Raw genomic sequence first — 19,351 nt, forward strand, 5'->3', positions numbered from 1 at the left:
ACTTTGTTGTACAGCAAGAAACTAACACAACATTATAAAGCAACTATACTCCAATAAAAACTAATAAAAAATTAATCTAGACACAAACCTTACACCCTTCATAAAAATTAACTGAAAATGGATCAGACCTCAATGTAAAATGCAAAACTATAAAACTTCTGCAAGATAACATAGCAGGAAATCTAGATGACCTTTGGGTGGGCGATGACTTTTGAGATACAAAACCAAAGGCACGATCCATGAAAGAAATAATTGATAAACTGGACTTCATTAAAATTAATAACTTCTGCTCTGGGAAAGGCACTGTCAAGAGAATAAAAAGACAAGACACAAACTGAGAAAATATTGGCAAAAGACATATCTGATAAAGAACAGTTATCCAAAACATACAAAGATCTATTAAAACTCAACAACAAAAGAGACTTCCCTGGTGGCCCAGTGGGTAAGACTCTGCATTCCCAGTGCAGGGGGCCCGGGTTCAATCCCTGGTCGGGGAAATAGATCCCGCATGCATGCCGCAACTAAGAGTCCGCATGCCTCAACGAAGATCCCATGTGCCACAACTAAGACCCGGTGCAGCCAAAATAAATAAATATTAAAAAAACAAAAAACAAAAACCTCAACAACAAGAGAACAAACCGTGTGATTTTAAAATAAGCCGAAGTTTTCTTGCTCCCCAGCCATTCTGGTGGCTGCTCTGGGTTGGGGGAGTCCTGCTCCTAAGGCAAGATGCTGGCCACAAAGAAGACGAAAAAGTCGCTGGTGTCGATCAACTCTAGGCTCCAACTCATTATGAAAAGTGGAAAGTACCTGCTGGGGTACAAGCAGACTCTGAAAATGATCAGACAAGGCAGAGCAAAACTGGTCATCCTTGCCAACAACTGCCCAGCCTTGAGGAAATCTGATATAGAGTATTATGCCATGTTGGCCAAAACTGGTGTCCATCACTACAGTGGCAATAATATTGAATTGGACACAGCATGTGGAAAATACTACAGAGTATGCACACTGGCTATTATTGATCCAGGTGATTCTGATATCATTAGAAGCATGCCAGAACAGACTGGTGAAGAGTAAATCATGCACAATTTTTCTTTAATAAAACTGGCCTGGGAAAAAAAAAAAGAAACAAAAAATATTTATAAAAAAATAAAAAACATGCTGATAGAAACTAAACAAGACCTACATAAATGGAAATAAATCCTGCATTCATGGATTAGAAGACTTGATATTGTTAAGATGTCAGTATACCCTAAAAGTAACCTACAGATTCAATATAATCAAATTACATGAATCAAACTTACCAACAGTCTTTTTTGCAGAAATAGAAAGTACAAAATTTGTACATGTGTCAATTTACAAAGATTCCTAAGATAGCTCAACTGTGAAAGGCTAGAATCTGACAGTACATCTAGAAGGCTATACTAGGTGCAACATAAAAACAAATTGAAACAATTTTTTCTACAAAGATTATAAGGGTTTACTATAAAAACTTTATGTCAATAAATTAGACAACTTACATGAACTGGAGAAATTCTTAGAAATTTATAGAAAGACACAAATTACTAAAACTAACTCAGGGACTTTGCAGATGTAATTAAGGATATGGACCTTGAGATAGAGAGATTATCCTGAATTATCCAGGTGGAGCCAATCTAGCAAATGACCACTTAAAATAAGAAATTTTCTTGGCTGTGGTCAGAGAGAGATGTGATGACAGTAGATGGGTCAGAGGGATACATGTTGGCTTTGAAAAGGAGAAAGGGGACCATGAGCCAAGGAAGGCAGGCAGCCTCTAGAAGCTGGAAAAGACAAGGAAACAAACTCTCCCCAAAGCCTCGAGAAGGAACCCCCAACCCTGCTGATACCTTGATTTCAGCCTACTTTGACCCAGTTTGGACTTCTGACCCACAGAACTGTAAGATGATAAATTTGTGTTGTTTTAAGCCACTAAATTTGTGGTAATTTGTTATGGCATTAATAGAAAACTAGTACAATTATCCTGATACCAAGGCCAGATGAAGACATCATAAGAAAACAAAAATTTAGACCAATATCCCTCCTAAATATAGATGCAAAAGTCCTCAACAAAATATTAACAAACTGAATAAGCAGCGTATAAAAAGGATTATGCTCCATGACCAAATGGAATTTAATCCTAGAATGCAAGGTTGGTTCAACATCTGAAAATCAATTGATGTAATACATCATATTAATAAATAAAGAACATAAACCACATGATCCTCTCAATATATGAAGTAAAAACATCTGACAAAATCCAACCCTTATTCATGATAAAAACTCTGAATACTCAAAAAATATAAGGTAAGTTTTTCAAACTGATGAAGAGCATCTACAAGAAAATCTACAACTAACATCCTACTTAAATGGTCAAAGACTCAGTGCTTTGCTCCTAAGATCAGGAACACCACTTCTACTAAACATTGTACTGAAAGTTCTAGCCAGTACAATCAGGCAGCAAAAAGAAATAAAAGGCATAGAGACTGGAAAGGAAGAAATGAAACTCCCTTTATTCACAGAAACATGATCCTACATGTTTAAAATCCTAAGGAATTCACACAAAATCACTAGGACTAATAAATGAGTTCCACGGGTCACAGGATCCAAGATCAATATACAAAATTCAATTTTATTTCTACATACGAGCAATGAACAACCTGAAAATGACATTGGCAAAGCAATTTCACTTGCAAGAGCATCAAAAAGAATAAAGTACTCAGGAATACATTGAAGAAAAGAAGTGCAAGATTTGCACCCTGAAAACTACAAACATTGCTAAGAGAAACTAAAGAAGACCTAAATAATTGAAAAGCAATTCTAAGTGTGATTAAATATTGTTAAGATGGCAGTTCTCTGCACCTTGATCTATAGAGTCAATGCAATTTCCATCAAGACCAGGAAGTCTTTTTTTTTTCCCCCAGAAATTGACAAGCTGATCTTAAAAATTATATAGAAAGGCAAAGGACCCAGAACAACAACAACAACAAAAATCTTGAAAACTAAGAACAAAGTTGAAAGACACACATTTCCCAATTGCAAAACTGACCATAAAGCTAAGGAATCAAAAGAATGTGGTCCTGGCATAAGGACAGACATATAGATCAATGGAACAGAATTGAAAGTCCAGAAACAAATCTGTACAAATCTGTTAATTTTTTACAGAGGTGTTATGACAGACAGTTTTAAATGTTATTCAAGCAAAACCTGACCTAGGTGTTTCTGTGGAGACATTTTGTAGATGAAGTCCATAATCATTTGACTTTAGGTAAAGGAAAATATCCTACATGACCTGGGTGGGCCTAATTCAATCCACTGAAAGGCCTTAAGAGCACAGCTGAACCTTCCCTGAAGAAGAAACTCTATCTATGGATAACTCATGACAGAGGTTCAGCCTGCCATTACCAACTCCGGCCCTAAGATTTTTTTAACTTGCCTAGTTAGCCCCTACAGTCTTGTAAACTGATTTCTAGAAATTCCTTAAAATATATCTCTCACTGATATTTTTTCTCTGGTCGAACCCTAACTGACACAGGGGTCAAGGCAAGTCAATGAGGAAAGGATAGTCTTTTCAAAAAATGGTGCTGGGACAATTGGATATTGATGTGTAAAAAGATTAATTTAGACCCTCATCTCACAGCATGTACAAAAATTAGTACAAAAATGGTTCATAGACCTAAATATAAGAGCTAAAAACATAAAACCATTTAGAATAAAACATAGAATAGGACTTCCCGGGTGGTGCAGTGCTTAAGAATCCGCCTGCCAATTCAGGGGACACAGGTTCGAGCCCTGGTCTGGGAAGATCCCACATGCCGCAGAGCAATTAAGCCCGTGCACCACAACTACTGAGGCTGCACTCTAGAGCCCGCGAGCCACAACTACTGAACCCGTGCTCTGGAGCCTGCAAGCCACAACTACTGAACCCATGCTCTGGAGCCTGCGAGCCACAACTACTGAGCCTGGGAACTACAACTACTGAGCTCTCGCTCTAGAGCCCGCGAGCCACACTACTGAGCTAGGCACCTAGAGCCTGTGCTCCGCAACAAGAGAAGCCACCGCAATGAGAAGCCTGCACACCGCAACGAAGAGTAGCCCCCGCTCACCGCAACTAGAGAAACCCCACATGCAGCAACAAAGACCCAATTCAGGGGCTTCCCTGGTGGTGCAGTGGTTGAGAATCCGCCTGCCAATGCAGGGAACACGGGTTCGAGCCCTGGTCTGGGAAGATCCCACATGCCGCGGAGCAACTAGGCCCGTGAGCCACAACTACTGAGCCTACGCGTCTGGAGCCTGTGCTCCGCAACAAGAGAGGCCGCGACAGTGAGAGGCCCGCGCACCGCGATGAAGAGTGGCCCCCACTCGCCACAACTAGAGAAACAAAGACCCAACACAGCCAGGGTGTGATTTTCGGCTGCGAGGCATGTGGGTTCTTAGCTCCCCAGCCAGGGATCAAACCCTCACCCCTTGCATTGGAAGGCGAAGTCTTGACCTCTGGACGGCCAGGGAAGTCCCCTGAAATTCTTTTTTTAAAAGGCAAACCTATAGAGGCAGAAAGAGGATTAGTGGTTGTCTGAGAAACGGGTAGAAACAGGGGTTCATGGAAAATGAGCAGGATGGATCTTTCTGGATGATGGAAATATTCTAAACCTGAATTGTGGTGATATTTGCACAGTTCTGCAAATTTACTAAAAATCAATAAATTATCAGGACTTCCCTGGTGGTACACTGGTTAAGAATCCACCTGCCAATGCAGGGGACACGGGTTTGAGCCCTGGTCCGGGAAGATCCCACATGCCGCAGAGCAACAAAGCCAGCGCGCCGCAACTACTGAAGCCCTCCCGCCTAGAGCCCGTGCTCTGCAACAAGAGAAGCCACTGCAATGAGAAGCCTGTGCACCACAAGGAAGAGCAGTCCCCGCTCAAGGCAACTAGAGAAAGCCCGCGCGCAGCAATGAAGACCCAACCCAGCCAAAAATAAATAAATAAATAAAAAATATTTTTTAAATAAAAATAAATTGTCCACTTAAAATGAGTATATTTTGTGGTATGGAAGTGATACCTCAATCAAGCTGTTTTTTAAAAAATAAACAAACAAGAAAGCTACAAAATAAAAAACAAACTAAACCAGACTGTTTAGGGTTATAAATTTAGGTGGTTGAAGTATGAAGAATACAAGGTGGTAGGGACTTCCCTGGTGGTCCACTGGTTAAGACTCCGTGCTCCCAATGCAGGGGGCCTGGGCTCGATCCCTGCTCAGGGAACTAGATCCCACATGCCGCAACTAAAAATCCTGCATGCCACAATGAAGATCCCGAGTACCACAACGAAGACCCAGTGCAACCAAATAAATAAATATTAAAAACAAAAAACAAAAAACACCAAGGGGATAATTATCTTGAAATTTGGGTGGTTATCGAGTGGGGCAGGGGAGAGGCACCAGGGAGGGGTGGGGGTGGGAGCCAGTGAGTAGAGGGGAGGCTAGGGGGCTCCTAGGAGACTGACCACGTCCTGTTTCTTGACCTGGATGGTGAGCACATGAGTGCTTGCTTTACAGTAAAACTTTTTAATTTTATTTATGTATTTATTTATATATATTTTTTGCCATACCACATGGCTTGCAGGATCTTAGTTCCCCTACCAGGGATTGAACCTGGGCCACGGCAGTGAAAACACCGAGTCCGCTGGACTGCCAGGGAATTCCCATAAAACTTTAAATATATATTTTGTTTTATACACGTTTCTTGACATATGTTATATTACACAATAGGAACCCTTTACAATACCAACCAAAACATGTATTGTTTCTGGGAATAAATCTAACAAAAATGAGCAAGACCTGTCTGCAGCAAATTACAAACTTTACTGAAAAACATTAAATCAGCCCTTCATAAGTGTATGGTAGTGCAAAGGGATCATTATTCCCCAAATTGATTTGCAGAGTCAATGCAATTCTGATCAAATCCTAAAAGGTTTTTCAAAGAATTTAACAAAATCAAATTAAAAACAAGCGCAAGAAGAGCCACATGACTCTTCAAGAATAATGATATCCCGCTAGCTATTATGGCTTCTGCAGACTTATAAAGCTGTAACTATCAGGACAGCATGATCTTGGTCCAGGGAAAACAAACTGATCCACAAAAGGCAATAGAGAGCCCAGAACATTCCACAGGCACATACACAACCTGGAACACTGATTATAGAGCATCTGAAAAAGAAGGAACTAGTTCATAAATAAATCAATAAAATAAAATATCAAAATCAATACAAATGAAATACAATAATAATATCTGATACGCAGGGTTGAAACAAAGGGACAGAGTTAAAGTACTTGGACAAGAATGGCCCTTAGGTTGGAGAGGGCTAAATGGAAGCCCATGTGATGGAAAGTCCCTTCACTGCTCCAGTGAGGATATAAGATGAGTTAGATTAGGTGTTCGTGGTATAACTGCCAACCAAGGAAGGAGAAAAATGGAACACTGGGCATTGGAGGGTACCACTACAAAAAGAAGCGAGAAATAAGAAAAAAGAAGCATAGAAAAAACTGGACAACTAAAAGGCACAAAATAAAGTCACAAAAAGAAGTTTAAGTTGTGGAATTAATTACAGAACGCTCAGTTAAAGCTGGAGTGAGGATGGGTCTGTAGGGAGCTCTCTCCACGGATATGCGTGTCCATTACCCCAAACGGAAGAGATCTCCGCCTACATCTTGGACAGGAAGGTGCCTCTGCTTACCATCAGTCAGGAGGAAGGAAACTTCCCTCCACCCCCGACAGCCCAGCCAATCAGAGACTGCAGGGGCTCAGTCAATGGGAAGCCTCCATTGAACCCCCAGCTCCTCCAATGGAATCTTTGGTTATCACAGCCCCTCCCTACTCCCCCTTTTCCCTATAAAAGCAAGTTCCCCCTCCTTGTTCTCTGGATTTGGCTTTTTTGTCTGCCATAGTTTCCATATCCCAAATTGCAATCCCTCTGCTATTCCCGAATAAACTCGCTTTCGCTGGTAAAATAACTGGCTACCATTTATTAAAGTTGATATATTTATAGGGTGTCAGAAGTGGGATCTGAAGGAGGCGAACCCCAAGAGATGACGGGCCCTGGAATGGAGCGAGGTACCCACACTGTGATCCCTTCATGCTCATCACTTCCCTGAGTCTCTTCTTGGATTCCAAACTGCTCTTTTTGCGTTTTGAGTTCTCTGGCTTTTTTCGGGATCTGGAAAGGCTTTGTCCTTTCCGGGGAGAGGTTTCATCCTTTCTGGTTCAAGGTTGCGCCCTTGGTGAGTACTCAGTTGTTTTCTGGAGTGTGCAAGAGTGAGGGGGATCGAGCTAACTGGAATCCAATAATTTGCTTTATTCCTTTTGGAATCTGGGCTAGGACTCCAGCAACTTTCTTGGGTTTCCAGGAGAACGTAAGGAAAAGGGATCCTGGTCATCTAAATGCTCTGAGGGCAGCCCTCCCTCAGGGACTCTGGCAGGTTCATGTTTGGAAGCTATGGACCCTGACATGCTCATTTCTTTTTCCCCTGACATGCTCATTTTTAACTAAGTGGGCTGAACCAACTAAAAGTAATCCAGAATTATCATGGCCATTACAGGGAACTTTCAATCTTCCCAAACTTGTTTTTCTTAAGATTAAATTGGAGAACTGTGGTTCTAAAATTTTATTTTATTTAATTTATTATTTTTAAAATTAATTTATTTATTTTTGGCTGCGTTGGGTCTTCGTTGCTGCGCGGGCTTTCTCTAGTTACGGCGAGGGGGGCTACTCTTCGTTGCAGTGCGCAGGCTTCTCATTGTGGTGGTTTCTCTTGTTGTGGAGCACGGGCTCTAGGCACACGGGCTTCAGCAGTTGTGGCATGCGGGCTCAGTAGTTGTGGCTCGTGGGCTCTAGAGTGCAGGCTCAGTAGTTGTGGCCCGCTGGCTTAGTTGCTCCACAGCATGTGCGATCTTCCCGGGCCAGGGATCAAACCCGTGTCCCCTGCATTGGCCAGCGGATTTTTAACCCCTTCGCCACCAGGGAAGTTCCATGTGGTTCTAAAATTAAACAAGAAGAATGAGATATTTATTTTCATTGGTACCTGGAAGCTTCCAAATGTGCACGAAAGTGTAAAATTTCCTCTTTGCAAGATACCATTTCTAAATTGGCCAAAACAACTAAAAAACTTGAAAAGAACAAAACAGTTCCTGAACCCTTGTGCTCCTTGAGTTCCCCTCCCCCAACTTCTTTTTTTTTTTTATTTTTATTTTATTTATTTATTTATTTATTTATGGCTGTGTTGGGTCTTCGTTTCTGTGCGAGGGCTTTCTCTAGTTGCGGCAAGTGGGGGCCACTCTTCATCGCGGTGCGCGGGCCTCTCACTATCGCGGCCTCTCTTGTTGCGGAGCACAGGCTCCAGACGCGCAGGCTCAGTAGTTGTGGCTCACGGGCCTAGTTGCTCCGCGGCATGTGGGATCTTCCGGGACCAGGGCTCGAACCCGTGTCCCCTGCATTGGCAGGCAGATTCTCAACCACTGCGCCACCAGGGAAGCCCCCCCCCCCAACTTCTTTGTCTCTGACACCATCTTCTGTGTCTTTTCCGCCCCCTTTGTTTCTTCCTCTCCCCTCCCCTGTGAAAACCTGCCCCTTTGAAATCGGACCCTCAGGGGACTTCTCTGGCGGTCCAGTGGTTGAGGCTTCACCTTCCAATGCAGGGGGTGCAGGTTCAATACGTGGGCAGGTAGCTAAGGTCCCACATGCCTCGGGACGGAAAAACCAAAACATAAAACAGAAGCAATATTGTAACAAATTCAATAAAGACTTCAAAATGGTTCACATCAAAAAAAAAAAATCTTTAATAAAAAATAAATAAAAATAAAATAAAATTGAACCCTCTTAGAGTCCAAGTGCTTAACCCCTAATTATAGATTTTAAGTTAACTGGAGCAGGACTCCCCTGGTGGCACAGTGGTTAAGAATCCGCCTGTCAATGCAGGGGACACGGGTTTGAGCCCTGGTCCAGGAAGATCCCACATGCCACGCAGCAACTAAGCCCGTGGGCCACAGCTACTGAAGCCCATGCGCCTAGAGCCTGTGCTCCGCAACGAGAAGCCTCCGCAACGAGAAGCCACCACAATGAGAAGCCTGCGCACTGCAACGAAGACCCAATGCATCCAAAAATAAATAAAAATAAATTTATAAAAACTAAAAATCAGTAGTGTACTTAGGTAAAACTAAAACAATTTTCTTTCATTTACTAAAAGGACAAGGTTTTCTTGGAATATTGGTCTGCTTCTCATGGGAGATTATGAAGGATTTTTCTTTACCTTTTTTTAAAGTAATCTGCTTAGAAAGCAAAGATTTGTGTTTTAACAAAATTATTTCCTGTGCTTACGTTGTCTTATTCAGGCCTTTCATTACTAAAGAAAACTGAGTCTTCTCAATATTTTTTTTTTATTTATTCATTTATTTATTTATTTATTTATTTTTGGCTGCATTGGGTCTTCGTTGCTGCACGCGGACTTTCTCTAGTTGCGGCAAGTGGGGGCTACTCTTCGTTACGGTGCGCGGGCTTCTCATTGCAGTGGCTTCTCTTGTCGCGGAGCACGGGCTCTAGGCTCGCGGGCTTCAGTAGTTGTGGCTCACGGGCTTAGTTGCTCCGCAGCATGTGGGATCTTCCCCGACCAGGGCTCGAACGCGTGTCCCCTGCATTGACAGGCGGATTCTTAACCACTGCGCCACCAGGGAAGTCCTCTTCTCAGTATTAAAAGAGCTAAGTTTTGCTTACAACTATGTAACCTCTTGTATTTGCCTTTGAAATCTTTTATTGTTACTTTGGTCAGACCGATAATTATCATTTCATAATGATCTGTGGTCCTGTTTGGTCAAATGTCCAAAACCTTTTGTTACTTTTGACAAACTTCCCCCAAATCAAGTTCTAAATGAAGTCTTGCTGACCTTGCACTAACTGGGCTCTTCCAGAGGGCCCCTGGAGAATCTCAAAGGATTTGTCCCTCACCTGGTAAAATGCTGAATTAATCAGGCTTATTTGATGAGCTAGATTACATGGGAAGCTTGTAATAGGCTTCTAAATAAGAAGGAATACAGAATCTTTTAACCTTATAGTTGTATAAGTACATATTAACATGTGCTCAAAATCATATGAAATTGCTAAATTCTGAGATGTCCTGATATAATGTTATTGGTCATGATTTTTGGTTTTTGTTTTTTGTTTTTTTTGGTCGTGCTGCATGGCTTGCAGGATCTTAGTTACCCGGGCCCCAGCAGTGAAAGCGCCAAGCCCTAACCACTGGACCACCAGGGAATTTCCAACCGCTCACCACTTTAAACATATGTCATAGAGATAAGCTGATCCCCTTGCCAGTCCCATTATAATGAATTCTCATCAGACTTTTAATAATGGGCATTTTCAAGTCTTTCTGTTAGTTACTGCTTTACTCTGATGCTTCTGCAAATGTTCCTCTTTAAAGAGATTCATGGAAAGGACTCTGACGGGTACTCTGAAACACAGTTTTCTTTCTTATAACTCTAAGATCATACGACTGAACTGTGTAAGAATTTCTAAAACTCTAATGGAAAACCAATTGCTTTAATGTTTTGTTTTCCTTTTCTCCTCTCCTTTAAGCTGTCTATAACTTAAAACAATTTGGTAAAGTGTATCTTGGCATCAAAGGTTGAAGCATTTACATTTTCTCCCTACCTGGTCCCTCAAGAGTTCTGAAACTCTTATTAAATATTTTTGTTTTTCATGACAGTGGACGTATGTGCACATGTTCAATGGAGTCTGTTGTCCCTGAACAGGACACCCAAAGCACGTGGCTCCTGCTTCTTTGATCCGAGCTGAGAAAGGCAGAAATACTTCTGCATTGTAAAGGCCTCATTGCTTCTACTGAAAATAACCAGTTGGGCAATTCCCTGGTGGTCCGGTGGTTAGGACTCCGTGCCCTCACTGCCGAGGGCCCAGGTTCGATCCCTGGTGGGGGAGCTAAGATCGTGCAAGCCACATGGTGTGGCCAAAAAAAAAAAAAAGTTTAAGAAAATAACTAGTTAGGATTAACGTATACACACTACTATACATAAAATAGATAACCAACTCAATATTTTATAATAACCTATAAGGGAAAAGAATCTGAAAAAGAACGTGTGTGTGTGTGTGTGTGTGTGTGTGTGTGTGTGTGTAACGAATCACTTTGCTGTCCACCTGAAACTAACACAACATTGTAAATCAACTATACTTCAATTAAATTAAAAAACAAAACTAAAAAAGAAAGAAAATCACCAGGCTCTGGCAGAGCACTCCTTTTGCAGTGCACTCCCGGAAGACCAAGACCCCGAACACCACAGCCCACAGCCCGGAGATTCTGGGTACTGGAAAAGGCACCTCCAAAAGGACTCTCTCCAGCCTCGCCGGAAGGGCCCCATCAAGTCCTGTTGACTAACCCTTGTGCCACCAAACTCCAGAGAGGGGACTCCTGGGTTCAGTGTCACATCTAAAGGAGGCACCAAATCCCAACTGGACCTGCACACTCTCTGGCGACCTGAAGATAACACCCATTAGGACCTGAAGCAGAGGACATCTGAGGCCAACAGCTTTCCCAAAACATCTGGACCAGGCCTGTATACCTTTATTTCAATACAGTCCCTCACCTTGTTCCTCTCTCCCTTCTATGGAAGGACAACACCCTCATTTGTATTTCCCAGTCCCTGAAGAAAGGGGGAAACCTCTCTGATTGCTCGATTTGCCACTGGAATCCTCAGCTGGCCCAGCATAGCAATGGCCCTTTGGTTCAGCCTATAAGTAATTTCACTGGGGTTCCAGACGCTGCTGTCTGTCCAAATTATTCTGCAGGCCCATTTTATAGAGTTAGGGAGCTAAGCCCACCTAAATTTATTCCTTGCTTCAATTTGACCCAACCCTGGGATAGGAAAACACGATCTTTTGAGTATCTGCATGAAAAGTTCAACGGAGCTGGCAATGCAAGTTGAGTCATCTGTAAACTTGCTGACATATCTGTACATCTAGGTAACTTCCTGTTGTGTAACAACAAAATTTCCGAGCCTTGGCTAAGTAATGCCAGTGCCTCTGCGCCAATGAAGGAACCCATAGATTCCATCATTCTTGTGGAGGCTTTATGTGCGCCCCCTGGTTTCACCTTCATATGTGGAAGTTTCGGAGATGACCTTTATGCTTGGGCAGCCCATTGTCTTGATGGCTGGAGAACACAGGACGGCGTGCTCTGCTGTGTTCACTGTCCTGTTCTCCTGACATAACTGAACAGAAGCCTCACGTTGCTCCGTCCCATTAAACCTCTATAACTGCCTTAAGCAAGAACTTCCAGCAGGCGTAAGAGATTCTGCCTTTGCCTCTGTAGGGAGAGCTTTCCTCCCACGGATGGGAGTGAGCACCAATGAACATATGATGAGGAATCTCTCCCTGACACTAGGCGAGTGAGCCAACTCTGGAGCCAAAGCAGTTTCAGCTCAGTGACGGTCACTTAACTCATCGGCCAAGGTGGTTTCGGGTAACCACGAGCCTGCGATTACCTACTTGCTGAGCAAGGAGGTGTCTGCAGTAGCAAACCCCTCTTGCTGCAAGTGGTTAAATGCCTCTGGGGAAGTAGAGACCCAATGACATAAAACTAAAGAGCGAGCGCATTGGTTAGAGCAATATCACCGGACAACCCGCTGTCTTTTCGGTGTATTCAGCTGGATACCTGCAGGTCTGGCTCCTGGTTTAGAACCATCGTGCAAACTGGCCATCCCTCGCAGCCCCCAGGGAGCCCTGGAGCTGGGAGGAAGCCAGCCTTTCCGGGCAGGACATACCCCCTCCCCACCCTTCCCGTCGGGGCCCGGGGACCGCGTGCAGGCTCGGCAGGTCAGCCGCTTCCCTGTGCCGGGATAGGCTCCTCTCCCTGACAGACCTCAGCCCATCCAGGTCTGCAGCCGACCACCATGACCACCACGAAGAGAATGGATGGCGGCGAGGCGGCTCTGACCGTGTGGGACCCTCAGGGATGGGGGGGGGGGTCTGCCAGGGTCTCTAGAGACACCAGCCCCCGTGGTCCTTGAGGTTTTGGGAGGGCAGGGATCGGGCTGAGCTCGGCGGTGGGGGCCTGGAGCTCCTGGCACAGTCCACGCTGGCGGTGCCTCCACCCTGACCAGCCCTCCCCTCGGCTCCTCTTCTCGGGACATGTTGTTGCCCCCTAGTTGTGCTCCTGTCCCCCCACCTCCCAGGCTGCGCCCTCCTCCCGGGTGGGTGGGGCCATGCTGACCCGCGTGCCCACCAAGCGACAACACTGAACCCACCTCGCCCCCCTTGGGAGCCCAGTCCAGGAGGTGCCCCAAGGCTTGGCACTCACCCGCCCCAGGCAGCCAGCACGGCTCCTGCAGTCCTGCTCGGGGAGACATGAGCCTGCAGAGCCAGGGTTGGGGAGAAGCCAGGATGGCAAGCATGAGGCCCCACCCCAGGCCTGGGAAGCAGTGGACCTCTGCGGTCTGAGGCATCCCTACTCAGAGGCCTCCCCCGAGTTCAGCACCCTGGAGCAGGTTGGTGGGCAGTGCAGGGGGATCCAGGTCAGGGACCCCGACTTGGACCCACCTCCTACTGCTGTCACCCTGAGAGAGTCCCCCTTCCGGAGCATTTAGGGGATTCCACTGGACCAGCTCATTGGGTGGAGCCCCCCCACCCATCCCTTTGCCTCCCGGGGAGCTCCTGGGCCCAAAAGGCCATGAGAAGTCCAGACAGACCCATGGGATTCTTGCAGTGGAGAAGCATCCGGGACTTTAGGCCCCCGGGGTGAGCAGGTGTGTGTTCGGCTGCTGCAGGCACCCGAACGAGTCGTGGTCACATCCGACTCTGCAGGGGACCAGCTGTGTGTCCCTGGGGTCTGCTCACCCGCTCTGCCGTCATCTATCCTCTGTCCCACGGGGACAGACCTACCCACTCCTGGGGAGCCAGCCCTGTGAGACATACTGGCGCTGAAGAATGCAGGCTGAAGTAAGGACCAGCAGGTGCCAGATTGGGGCTCTGAGGGGGGTTGGAATTGGTAGAGGAGCTCAGAGCTGACCCAGCCCCAACGGTCCCCCCAGGTCCCAGTGTGAACCGGCGGAGGGCCACGGACAGATTTATTCGGGGCTTAGAGACCTGGGGCAAATCCACAGGGTCCCCTCCCTCCAACTGCCACTATCAAACCAACGTCCCGTCGTGCCCGTGGGCGTCCACTGCGTCCGGCGGCGCCTGCGCTACAAGAGGTTCACCGTGGCCACCACCTGCTTGCAGCCAGTGACGGCGAACTCGCGGCCAGCCACGCGGTAGTAGCTGAGCTGCGCGGCCAGGAGCTCGGCGCGGGCCTGCTCCGGGAAAAAGCCCTCCCCGGCCATCTCGTCCCGGAAGCAGTTGACCACGTCCCCCTTGTCCAGCAGCAGGAAGGGCACGATGGCCGCGGCCTGCCACAGCGGGTGCTCGCGGACCAGGAGCGCCCTCAGGCTGGCGCGCAGCTCCTCCTCGGCCTGTGCCGCCACCGCCGCGGCCCCGGCCCCGTGGGCGCCGTCTGGGCGCAGGGCCAGCGTGCGGGACGCGTTCTGCAGCACGAAGCGCGTGACCTCCGCGCCGCCGTTGCCGCTGAGAAGCACGTAGATGGCGTTGTGGAAGTGGTGCGAGCGCTGCGGCTGCAGGAAGCCGTGCAGCTCGTCCAGCAGCGCCGGCGGCAGGAGCTCCACGTCGTCCAGCACCAGGAGCGGGGTCTTCTCCTCCGCCTCGGCCCGCGCCACCACGTCGGCCACGCGCCGCGCCAGCTCCTGGCGGCAGTCCTCCGCGGCGCGCGGCTCGGGGCAGTGGTGCCGCGCGTGGTACTGCAGCACGAGCGCGCCGTCCTCGAGCACCGCGCGGAAGTGGCGCGCCAGCAGACGGCCCACATGGCTCTTGCCCACGCCGCTGGGCCCGTGCAGCGCCAGGAGCAGCGGGCGGCTATGCACGTGCGTGGCCAGGTAGTCCCGCAGCAGCGCCACGATGCGCCCCACGGCCGCCGGCTGGCCGAACACGGCACGCTGCAGCGCCTTCTCCAGCCCGTCAAGGTCATAGCGCTGCGCGTTATCGTCCAGGTTCTCGATGGCGTTGAGCACCTGGAAGCCCACGATGGCCACAAGCAACAACAGGCAACGCTGCGCGCGGCTCCGGCGCTCCGCGCGCGGCCGGTACTTGCGCGACGTCTCGGGGTAGAGCACCACGCGGCTGCGCCGGCCCTTCTTCCGCGGCGGCCTCGAGGGCAGCTCCGCCGGGCCGTCGAAGGTGAAAAACTGCGGCTGGTCCGGGTCCGCTCGCGGCGCCCGGGGCTTGGAGTCCAGCCTCACGGCCGGAGGCGGGAGGCACCGCTTGCGCAGGAGGCGCACGCGGCGGCGCAGGCGGACCACGGCGCGCACGGGCGCGATCACGCTCGGGCGGGGGGCGACGGGGTCCGCTGCCGCGGGCTCCGGGCTGGGCTGGCCGCGGTCCATGGCGCAGGGGCGGCGCTTGGCATGCAGGTCACCCTCCCTGCAACAGGAAGACGGGGAGGGTCTCCAGACTTCCGCCCGGCCGACTGGGACCCTCCCCCGAGATCTCAGCCCCCCCACCCCACCCCGCGAGGCCCCCCGGAGTGCGGCCCGCTGCCCCGAGGCCAGGGCCTGGTACCGGCCTCGCCCCTCTGACCAGGAAGCGGCTCCCCTCGGGGCCCCAATGCAAATCTCTCGGATCCTCGCATAAACAGCCTCGGGCCTTGAGGAAGTGGCTGCGGGGGGGGGGGGGGGTGGGGGACGGGGGCGCATTTTATCGGGCGGCCGCCGCCCGGGCTTCCTGGAGGAGGAGTCGGAGTCGGTGCCGACCTGGCGCCAATTAGGGGTGGAGCAGGGTCAAGGCCGGACCCCGCCCCTGACGCAGCTCGACTGCCGGGCGCCGGGGGCCCCCCGGTCCCTAGAGGGGGGCGTGGGAAGCAGAGGCCCAAGCATCCCCAGAGTTCAGAGATGCCCCTTTCCCACGAACACTTGGTGGGGCGGGGGGGGGGGGCGGTCTGGCCGGAACTTCTGCTTTCCAGAATGGGCCCCTGTCCCCAAGCTGAGCCCAGGCCTCCCAGCATCGCTCTAGTGGGCACACTAATGGAGTTGGGGAAAGGGAGCCCCCTAGAGGCGGGTGGGGGTGGGGTGAAAAGAGGGACAGACAAGACGCGGAGAGGGAGAGATGAAGCCACTGAGGAGACAGCTGGAGAAAGGTGGGGTGGATGCCCCCGGCCCTCCCCAGTACCTGCACCTGCGTCAGCTCAGGCTCTCGCTGGCCCACCCCCAGCCCCCAGGGCGGCCCCCCGCCCACGCCAGAGGCTGGGGCCTGCGACGCAGGAAGCAGGATGTGCTGGCTTCCTGGCGGGGGTCGGGGTGGGGTCCGGGGCCTCACTGGGTCAGCTCAGGCTCAGAGGGGCAGCGACACCTCCGCCGGAGCGGAGGAAGCTCTGGGGAGGTTTCCGCTTCTTTGCAAAGGAAGTGAGTCAGGGGTGTGGCGCGGGCGGGACTCGGGCTGGACGGAGGCACCAGAGGGGGAGGCCTGGCTGACTAGCCCAGGTACCCCGGCCGGCTGGTCACCTACCCTAAAGCCCTCCCAGCCCTCCTGACTCAGCCCAGGCCCAGGACTCCCAGTGAGGCCGAGGGCATTGCCTCCCCTGGGGTCCCACATGCCTTTGCTCCTCAGCCTGCCCTCCACAGGACCCCCACCTCCCCAGGGACATCTGCGCCTGACCACCCCCGCCCCCCGCAGGGCCCACAGCGAGGGGGATAGGCGTGTCCAGGCTGCCGGTTAGCAGAGGCGGAGGGGGCGGGCAGGGTTCTCTCCCAGCTGGGCTCCTCCAACCCTCTCCCCTCTTCCCCCTGCCCAAGCCCAATCTGGGTGCCCACAGAGTAGGGCTCGTTTCCTTTTCCTCCCCCTCTTCTACCAGGTCCCGGGCTCCACGGCGCTCCCCCCCTCCGCCTCCCCCTTTGTCTTCCCCTGTACCCCGGCCTAGAGCCCCCACCCCAGGACAGGGCAGGAAGTTCTAGAATGGGGGGAAAAAAACCCACGCATGACTCAGGGCCCTGGTCGGAGGGCACATTTAGAAAGAACTTGGGCCAAGAGTTGGCAGATGGAGACTCTGGACCCTTCCCCGGCCACCAGCTTCATGTGGCCCTGCCCCCGCCCCCGCTCCCATCTCTGTGCAGGCTGGCCTGCCTGGATGACCCTCCCCTCCGGAGCGGGTCTGCTAACCAGTAGTAATGCCCCCAGACCAGTCCTGGCCCCGAGCTCAACTGTGTCCCACGGGCGCTGGCAGTCCTGAGCCCCCACCCTCCAGCCTCCTCGTCCCTCCATCCTCCACACTTCTGCCCACACGGGTCCCTCTGCCGAGCGTGCCATCACTCCCCACTTCCTAGCTTCCCTCCACCTCCCTGCCCAACCTGCATCAGGGAGAAGTCACTCATGGGCTTGGGGGTTCCCATCCTCCCCAGAATATGGGGCTGCTGCGTGTCCATGTGTGTCCGATGTCCTCCGGCAGGATCACTGAGAAACCACTGCTTCTCCGCTTCCTCCTCTCCAGCTGCGGGCCTGGCTCCCCGAGACCCGCTGCCCCTCTCTGTGCTGGGCCAGGTGCTTAGGGACCCCTCGGGCATCACCCACCATGTGGCCCCTGCCCAGGCCTTCCTGGAACCAGGACGGAAGGATATCTGTCCAGGTCTCTGCTGGTGCCCCACGGCCCCGGTATGAGGGTGGAGTCCTTTGGGGTCTTCAGGCTTTCTACAGTCTCCCAGCTTCTTCTGACACAGAGAACCCCAGGGGACCCTGACAGGCAGACGCGGGAAAAGGTGCACAGGGGTGGGGCGGGGGCGCTGGCTGGCAGCTGCTTCTGCCAGATGCTGGTCCCAAACCTGCTGGGGTCCAGAGCCCCATCACTGGGTGAGGAGGGGGCCTGTACGTGGGGTGTGGCAGGAGTCAAGAAAGTCATGCCTCAGAGGGCCTGCCCCCAGCGGGGTCAAGGGTGAGCCTGAGCCCTGCACTAAGGCCTGCCTCCTCTGTACTTTCTCCCCCATCTCCAGGGCTGAAGGGGGCCCCACCTGTCCCTACCTTTCAGGACCGAGCCCACCACGCCCGTACGATGCCCTCCCACCCCTCCCTCCAGCCCGTGCCCCGTCCAGCCCTGTCCCCAGCCCCGAAATCAGGTCCACATCTTCAACCTGGTCTCTGCAGACCCCTCACCTCGCTGCCCACCCCCGACCCCTCCACCTGCCCAGCGTGGGCTCTGAGGTTCCCAAACTGCTGGTCTGGAGGTGGGCAGGGCCCGCACCACACACATGCTCCCTCCTCCCCGAGTTCCCGTGTGGACGCTCCCTTCCTCTCACCAGACCTCCCGCCCCCCAGCCTCCCCGCAGCCCTGCCCGGTCCGGCCTCAGGATTCCCGCCTCCCTCGCAGCCCCAGCGGGTCCCTGAGCTCAGCTGCCCCCTCCCACCGGCCCACCTGGGGTTCTCCGTCGCTGCAGCCCTCACCCACCCCCCCCCCGCCCCGTCTGTCCTTGCAGCTCACGCCCTCCACCTGACGAGCCCCGCCCACCGGGGCCTCTGGTCCCCGGTCCCTTCGGGCTGGAGGAGCTTGGCCTCGCCGGCTGGTCTCTGTCCCCCGGACCGTGAGCCTCAGGGGGGTCACGCGGGCCCCGTGCGGGCACTTGCTCCTCCCCCCGCCCAGCTCCTTCCTCATCCTCTCCTCGGGCCCCACCTCTGCCCCATCCTGCCTCCCAGCCCAGGACCCGGCCCCCTGGCTCCCGGAGGAAAAGCGGCAGCTGGAAGGGGGTCCCCGCCTCCTCCCCGGGAACGCGCCCGCTCCTGCGGGGCCCACCTGGGCCTGGCGCTGCCCCCTCCCCCACTCAGTGACACCCCAGCCGTCCCCCCACGCCCCACTCACTTTTCATTCCTTGTCACATCAGCGCACAAATGCCAGGCTCCTCCCGACTGCCGACGCCCACACCCCCAGGTCCTTGCTTTCCTCAGCCACCATCTCTACCAGTTCCTCCCCAACACCAGCAGAGCCGCCCCTGTCAAGGTCACAGAGACCTCCACACAGCCTGCCCCTCGGCAACATGTCAGCACTGGTGATGGGCACTGAGGCCCACCCAGGGCCGACCGTGTCGAGTCTTTTGGCCCCGAGCGCAGCCAGGCCAGGGCCTCACCATCCACAGCCGCTGTCCCGGACGGGGCTGGCCATCCAGACTGTGCCCACGGAGAAAGGCGCCAGGACAGCGCGCGCCAGCCCGCACAGCAACCAAGCCTGGGCATGCGCAGAAAGAGCTCATCCG

The 19,351-nt window shown here is 51.7% G+C and overlaps 2 protein-coding genes across 7 annotated transcripts; one reads left to right on the plus strand and one right to left on the minus strand.

Annotated features, from left to right (window-relative positions):
- Positions 1-729: 729 nt before the first annotated feature.
- Positions 730-1,107, plus strand: LOC133098139 (large ribosomal subunit protein eL30-like). The gene has a single exon (XM_061200839.1). It carries the CDS (start codon positions 730-732, stop codon positions 1,075-1,077), a length of 348 nt encoding a protein of 115 aa, XP_061056822.1. The 3' UTR covers positions 1,078-1,107.
- A 6,631-nt stretch (positions 1,108-7,738) lies between these two features.
- TOR4A (torsin family 4 member A) lies at positions 7,739-19,287 on the minus strand. 6 transcript variants are annotated; one of them, XM_061200843.1, is made up of 3 exons: positions 19,226-19,273; positions 18,961-19,090; positions 14,008-15,545 (listed from the first exon to the last, which is right to left on the minus strand). In XM_061200843.1, the coding sequence occupies exon 3, from the start codon at positions 15,506-15,508 to the stop codon at positions 14,258-14,260; it is 1,251 nt and encodes a 416-aa protein (XP_061056826.1). In that variant the 5' UTR covers positions 15,509-15,545; positions 18,961-19,090; positions 19,226-19,273; the 3' UTR covers positions 14,008-14,257. The 6 variants fall into 6 exon arrangements, 5 of the variants coding, with proteins under 5 accessions (XP_061056826.1, XP_061056823.1, XP_061056825.1 ...); XR_009702116.1 differs by lacking the exons at positions 14,008-15,545; positions 18,961-19,090; positions 19,226-19,273 and adding exons at positions 7,739-8,053; positions 16,290-16,578; XM_061200840.1 differs by lacking the exon at positions 18,961-19,090 and having other exon boundaries at positions 19,226-19,287.
- Positions 19,288-19,351: the final 64 nt, after the last annotated feature.

Source organism: Eubalaena glacialis, chromosome 9, assembly GCF_028564815.1.
Source record: "Eubalaena glacialis isolate mEubGla1 chromosome 9, mEubGla1.1.hap2.+ XY, whole genome shotgun sequence".
Lineage (NCBI taxonomy): Eukaryota > Metazoa > Chordata > Mammalia > Artiodactyla > Balaenidae > Eubalaena > Eubalaena glacialis.